General features: G+C 36.1%; 1 protein-coding gene across 1 annotated transcript; it reads left to right on the forward strand.

Annotated features, from left to right (window-relative positions):
* Positions 1-1,767: 1,767 nt before the first annotated feature.
* On the forward strand, positions 1,768-2,043 carry LOC308518763 (small nuclear ribonucleoprotein E-like; the record flags this gene model as incomplete). The annotated part of the gene is made up of 1 exon (XM_081090519.1): positions 1,768-2,043. The coding sequence occupies one exon, from the start codon at positions 1,768-1,770 to the stop codon at positions 2,041-2,043; it is 276 nt and encodes a 91-aa protein (XP_080946645.1).
* Between the last annotated feature and the right edge of the window lie 5,518 nt (positions 2,044-7,561).

Below are 7,561 nucleotides of genomic sequence, written 5' to 3' on the forward strand. Positions count from 1 at the left end.
AATGGGAGGATAGGACACATTTGTAATACCTTAATCAATAAAGGAAAAAAAATAAAAAACCCAACGGATATGGATGGAGAATAAATCAAATTCCTAACTGTAATTCATTTGTTAGATAGTATCTCCAAGAGGCATAATTCTGAAAAATCAATTTTCTGAAGGAAAAATGATTAATCTCAGAACGAATTTTACACATACCAAGACAGTCACATGGAGTGTAGGCAGGAGTCATCCTTGGTTGTCAAGGCAACTGTAATTTTAGTTTCTCTACTGAACAAGCGTCTCCATTTTCCTGGTTGTACTATGGATGTTAACTAGACTGCCATGTCCTTCTGCAAAGAGTCTTAGGATGCTGTTCTCCTGAGGGCTAATCAATATATGAGATTTCCCACCATGATAAGTCAGACAAATACATCAAGATCTAATTTTCTTTTCATCTATTCAGTAAATCAACTGTGAAATTCAGAACTGACCCATGTGCTTGGGGGCTAAAAGTAATCAGAGCTGACCTAATCAAGATTAAGAAATCATCTACATTTAAGAGAAAAGAAAGATACCACACCATGAAGAAGTTAATGATACTTTAATGAACCACACTTAAATTTTGCATTCATTTGTTATAGGTGAATATAGATTGTGGAGGTGGAGGGAGGAGGGTGGCACTTGCTGTATAGGCTAATTATTTGCAGATCTTGAGCAAGATAGAATTAGGACATAAAGGTGATGGTAATATGAATTTACCAGAATCTATCAATGCTTATACCTCTAATACTTTCTCTAACATGTTTTTATTTTTGCTGAGAACAATTTCTAACACTCTTTCTTTTGATATCTTTAAAAATAATACAGATTATTCTGAGTTTCATTATATTCTAAACACTCACCATTTGTATTTATTTTATGTGCACTTGAGCAGTCAGAGAAGCTTAAAGTAAAGAGGTTATATGACCTGCAAAAAATTACTAAGAAAAAAGAGCATGGAAAACATGATACTAGAGTGTTCAGTATTTGACATTTCCCTTCAAAGGGAGATTAATAATATCCATGTTACAGAGTGAATATAAGAATAAATAAGATAATAAAAATAGTGCAACACTTTACATAGTAAAGCATAGCCTGTTTTTCCTTTGTTTATTTTCTAGATATATTTTAGTAATTTAAATGAAGTGATTGGAGACTATGATGTTCAATGAAAAAAAATTATGGGAATTGAATATAGATTAACACTTTTTAAAAGGTATAGACTTTGGCTAATTGGAGCATCTGCTGTGCATGGTGATCGATGTGAGAGAAAGTAGGGATAAGCCTAAATTAATTGATTAGAATGACAAAAAACACAGCTGATTTTAAAGGAGAATGGATTAACTCATCACTAATTTGTGGAGTAGCAACCATACATAGGGAGATGTAAAAATTTACAGTGTTTCCCAATGAGGTTTTAACTTCCAGGTAAAAATGAAGCTGCCTTGCTGGTTTACAGTGATTTGGAGTGTTATATCTATGATTTCAAAATTTTGAAATAATGAATTTGTATCTCCATACATAAGGTGCAAGAAAAACACAAGACCATTGTGTAGAAGGTATCAAAAAAAGTGAAAAGAACTCAAGGGCACTTAAGTAAATGGAATTTTCCTTGTGAAGAACGCAAGAATGTGGAACATTTCTCTATGCCAAGCCTTCAGATTACGTGAAGGAATTAAAAATAACATAGCCTGAAGTGGTTCTGAAGGAGCGTGCGGCTTGGTGTGCTCTTTGTTAGCTTCCACCATGGTGTGCCGGGGCCAGGGCCAAAAGGTGCAGAAGGTGATGGTGCAGCCCATCAACCTCATCTTCAGACACTTACAAAATAGATCTCGGATTCAGGTGTGGCTTTATGAGCAAGTGAATATGCAGAGAGAGGGCTGTATCATTGGTTTTGATGAGTATATGAACCTCGTATTAGATGATGCAGAAGAGATTCATTCTAAAACAAAGTCAAGAAAACAACTAGGTCGGATCATGCTGACAGGAGATAATGTTCTGCTCCAAAGTGTCTCCACCTAAAAATGACTTAATGAAGTGAGGAATTACTGAGAAGCAATACAGTTTGTGTTTTTTGGTGTCCTTTGTTGGGAGAATATTTCTTACCCATTTATTCATATTGGCTTACAATACCCTTAAGTTACTACCAGATGACAATAAATGATGCGGAATTGTTTTTGTTAAAAAAAAATAACAATAACAAAAAAATAAAATAAAATAACATAGACTGCCCAGCTGGTGTGCTCAGTGGTTGAGTGCTGATCCATGCACCACGAGGTCACAGGTGTGATTCACAGTCAGGGCACATGCCCAGGTGTCAGGCTGGGTCCCCAGTAGGAGGCTTGCAGGGGGAGCCAATCAATGCTTCTCTTTCATTGATGTTTTTATGTCTCCCTCTCACTTCCTCTCTCTCTAAAATTAATACAAACATATTTAAAAATAAGCAAATAAATAATAACATATGTGTTGAAGTATTAAGTAATACATAAGCCATCAATTGTGAATAAGAGCAAGTAGCATTACTGAGGCTAAGTCATATGTGGGAGATATCTTCCCAGGGGTAGGCTAAGGACAGGGAAAAAAGTGTTCCTAATAATAGAAATAGGCAATTGACCCTTAAGGAACAATTTCATGTGCACCAGAATGTCCTTTGGGTGAGAGAATGGTGCTGTCAGGAGTCATTCTATGATGACACAGCATTTTTTTTTTCATTATTAATCATCCCTATTTATATTCAAGTGAGGATTTCATGAAAGGATTTAAATTCACAAATGTGCTTCTTAAATTTGAATATTTCAAAAAGTGTATTTTGCATTCATATTTCTATGTCCTTTCTTATGGATTTCACAATAAAATTCAGATGTCACTAGAGATGGAGTAAAAACAAGGATCAGATAAGAGAACATTGAAAAAGAAAAGACAATAGAACATATTGAAGGAGAATGATTGAAGCTGGAGATACCACAGTTTTTCATCTCAGAATTTTCTAAAAACTTTTTTGTTTAGAAATAATGATTCATTTCAGAAGAAGAGCAAAGATAGTAGAGAGGGATCCCTTTTAACCTTCTCTCAGATCTCATTAATTTAAAACCTTATAATGTGTCCTGGCAAATTCTATGGATATATACTGTTTGTTTCCTTCAACTTCTTGACTTTAGAGACTTATATATTTTTTCTATTATCAAAACTTAGCAATTAACTTTGGTACAAAGTACAATAGCTAAATTGCAGACTATATTCATTACCTTAGTTTTTCTACTATTTTTTAATTCCAGGATTATGTGTATTATGTTGCATTTAGACATCAGATTACCTTAGCATCCCTTAATCTGTGATTTTTTTTTCCTTTTGTTTTATGATATAGACACTTTTTAAGGATACCAGTCAAATAACTTATAGGCCACTATCCTACTTGGCTATGTTTGAATACCACAGAGGTGGTGATCTTCTCATCCCATTGTGTGAGGAGTAACATAATATCCACATGACTCATTCCCAGTCATAACCTTGATCTCTTGGCTAGTATGGTATTTGTCAGGTGTCTCTATTGTACAGTTACTGCTATTGTTTTTTTAAACTCTATTCGATAGAAGCAAGTCACTAAATTTAGCTTACTTTTAAGGGGATGGACATATATGAAAATCACCATAGTAAATGAATTGTTTTTCAGGGAGAGGTTTGAAGCTAGGTAAATATTTTGCAACTCCTAAAGATTTTGACCATACATTATAACACTTATTACCCTACAAGTATGACTGTGGTGTTGTAATGGGGTTTTACTAACTGTTAAAATAAATATTCATGATACTTATTAAAGATTAGAGGCCCAGTGCATGACATTCGTACACTGGGGGGAGGGGTCCCTCAGCCCGGCCTACTCCCTCTCGCAGTCCCAGACCCCTCAATGGATGCCCACCTGTCGTGTCCACCTGTTGGCTTAGGACCACTCCCTGCTGGCAGGTGGACATCCCCCAAGGGGTCCTTAGGCTCCCACCACCACTGCTGCACTCAGCAGCCATGAGCCTGGCTTCTGGCTGAGAAGCATTTTTCCTGGGGGAACATACTGACCACCAGGGGGCAGCTCCTGCATTGAGCGTCTGCCCCCTGATGGTCAATGTACATCATAGCGACTGGTCGTCCTGCTGTTCCATCAATGTGCATATTAGGGTTTTATATAGGATGGTAAGGAAGACTTTATTTAAAAGGGACTACTTATCTAGGGTAGAAAGATCAGGCTCAACTTCAATTACAAAAAGGGAAAGTGGGATTCATAGTATAGAGATAGGAAGTATAAGAGATGGGGAGTAAGAGGAGCATCAGTGGATATAAATTACTAGGAGGTAACATGAGGGATAAGAGCAGATTCTTGCTATAGGTACACCAGAGTGATTGGGTGTCACTTGGGGGATTGCTGGAGCAGAGAAGCTGTCCAGATATCAAGGGTGAGGGATTCTATCTAAACTGACTTAGCAGGATTCTTGCTCTGAGGGATGAGGCCCAAGGATGTGCCTTCATCATAAAAGGTCTTACAGGAGCCTGGTTAGAGTTGGTTTAGGGGGAATCTTTGTCGTTACTGCATTCTTTTTACATGCATAAGTCAGAAATTTTTCTGTAAAGATTTATACCTTCTCTTCAGTTTATTTATTTATCTAATCCTTTGTCTTAATTTCATTTCATGGATATTTATTTTCAAGTAGGTTGCATTGGCAGAAGAATCTCTTAGTTTACATCTTCTGAGGTTGTCTGGAATGCCACTTCATTCCTAAAGACTTTTTTTTTTCTCTTCTGAATTAAGTATTCTGAACATTTTATTCCATCAGCACTTGAAAAATATGACATTTATTTCTCGCCTCTATCACTTCTGATGCCAAATTTGCTGTCATTATAATTGTTATCCCCACTATCTGCTGGTTTCAATATTGTTTTTCTTTGTCTTTATTTTTAAACAATTATGATATTCCTTGCCATGAACTTCTTTGGCTCTTTCCTGTCTGATGTTCACTCAGCTTTTATTTATTTATTTATTTTAAGAAGGCTTATATACTTTGTCAAAGTTCAGAAAAGCTAGCCCATTACTTTTCATATACCTCTTAATCAGACCACCCTCTTTCTTCTCTTCTTCTAGGATTTCAGTATAACAAATGTTAGATTCTTCATTATGCTCCTCCAGGCTTCTGAGGTGTTGTTCATTATTTTCAGCTCTCTCTCTCTCTCTCTCTCTCTCTCTCTCTCTCTCTCTCTCTCTCTCTCTCGCAGTTTCTAAAATTCTACTCTACATTTATCTTCTCAATTCTGCTATTTAGCCTATTCAGTGATTACTTCTTTCACCCCCACCACTCATCCTAGCCAGGGCTAGAATTCCCCCCGCATTTCTCTCCTCTTCCTGCAATAGTGGGTTTCCACCAATGCATTTTAAAATCCATTTATATTAAAGGATTCTTATTTTATTTTATTATAATAATATATAGTAGTTAGCGCTCAATTGTGGTTTTGCTTTCCCTGGTTTCAGTTATCTACTGCCAACTGCAGTCTGAAAATATTCAATTGCAAATTATAGAAATAAGCAATTTTTAAATTTTAAATACTACATTGTTCTGAGTAGGGAGTTGAAATCTCATCCCACTCCATTCCTCCCAGGACATGGATCTTCCCTTTGTCCAGTATATCCAAGCCATATATGCTCCCCACCCATTAGTCACTTAGTAGCTGTCTTGATATCCCTACGTGAGTTATCAGAGAAAGAGAAAGAAGAGAGATCACATTCAGATAACTTTTATTATAGTATATTGTTATGATTGTTCTCTTTTATTATTACTTGTTGTTATTATCTTACTATGCCTAATTTATAAATTAAAATTTATCAAGGCATATATCTATAGGGAAAAACGTAGTATATATAAGTTTCTATACTATCCCTGGTTTTATGGAATTCACTGCGGGGTGTGTGTCTTGGAATGTATACCCTTAGGATAAGGAGTGACTACTGTATAGGTAGAATTCTGATATTGGTCTGGGTGGATTTGTGAAGTACCCCCTGCCCCTGCCAAGTAAACACCACATGGGAAAACTTTCTAAGTATCTTCCTAATCTTCCAAATGAGCAGGTGGTAGGATTCCAGGAGAAACAACCATAAGAAAATGCAAATTTGCCTTTGTCTCTGGTCTGCTGGAACGTCACACTTTCATGCTAGCCCATATTCAGTCTTTAGCAACTCATAGAATGCATGTCAAATTTTTTAGTTGAATCTACTCATCAGATGTTTTTTTGTTTTTTTTTCAATCCTCACCCAAGGATATTTTTTCATTATTTTTTAGAGAGAGTGGAGGAGAGAGGGAAAGACAAAGAAATATCCAAGTTATAGAAAGACATCTATTGGTTGCCTCCTGCATGCGCCCCGTCCAGGGCCTGGGCTGGGGAAGAACCTGCAACCAAAGTGCATGCTCTTGACAGGAATGGGACATGGGACCCTTCAGTCCGCAGGCCAGCACTCTATGCACTGAGCCAAACTGGTGAGGGCTGAATCTGCTCATGAGATTATATGACCAGGTGTCTGTTCCAGATAAGCAAATGCTTAGATTCCATTTCTACCTTCAGGGATCTTTGTTTAGATTTCTCTAAGTTGTTTGACCTCCAGTTCTCCAATATTTTCAAGAAAAGGCATTAATTTATAGTAGGTGTAACTTTTGCTTTTGTTCTAATGGTGGGAGCAACATTCTTCCAGCTCTTTCAAATTCTGATTGGAAGCTGGGAAGTGTGTTGCTATTAGAGTTTGAAATAGCTGGAGAGTGTTTTGCTCTTACCCTTAGAACTACACCATCTAGAGCAGAGGAATTATGAAGTGGAAACATGGAAGCCTGAAATCTATCTGTTATCACTTCCAAAATGCATCTTATTAATACTTTTTCAATGAAATAAATTAATCAGAGTCACTTTTTGTTTTACTTAAAATTTTGAAATTTGAATGACCACGTTGAAGAGAATGTGTGAGGAACCTATATTCAGTTGGTTTAAGTAAAATGAGACAGTATTGAATTCATTTTTATCCAGCTACAGCAAAGCAAAGCATTTGAATAGATGGGTAAAAATAATAGAATTGTAATTGATATTACTTTTCTACCCATGGAGAAAATAGTAAAATGTATGTCAAGGAAATTGAGTAATTCCTGTCTATATGTAATGAGATTATATACATTCAAAATTTAGCAGTACTCTTTTTTTGCACTCATTTTAGAAATCAAAAGTTATTTAATCGTGTCTTATTTAATTATAATTTAGTATTTCAACATGCTTTATAACATTATGTTCTATAAATCTGATGAAATAAAAACCATTAGATGGAACGTTGATTTGGTTAACTTCACTAATGCTATCGTCCTGAGCAACTGTAGAATTGTTTTCACTCTTTACCAAACACATTTTCCCTCAAATACAATATTGCAATTACAGACCGTGCATGAAAATGTCTGTGCATTGTACTAGTGCCAATGAGCAATCTCCTGTTCAGGGCTATAAACATATCAGTTCAGCTGTTCAATGCATG

This window comes from Myotis nattereri, assembly GCF_964212035.1.
Source record: "Myotis nattereri genome assembly, chromosome: 4".
In the NCBI taxonomy this organism is placed as follows: domain Eukaryota; kingdom Metazoa; phylum Chordata; class Mammalia; order Chiroptera; family Vespertilionidae; genus Myotis; species Myotis nattereri.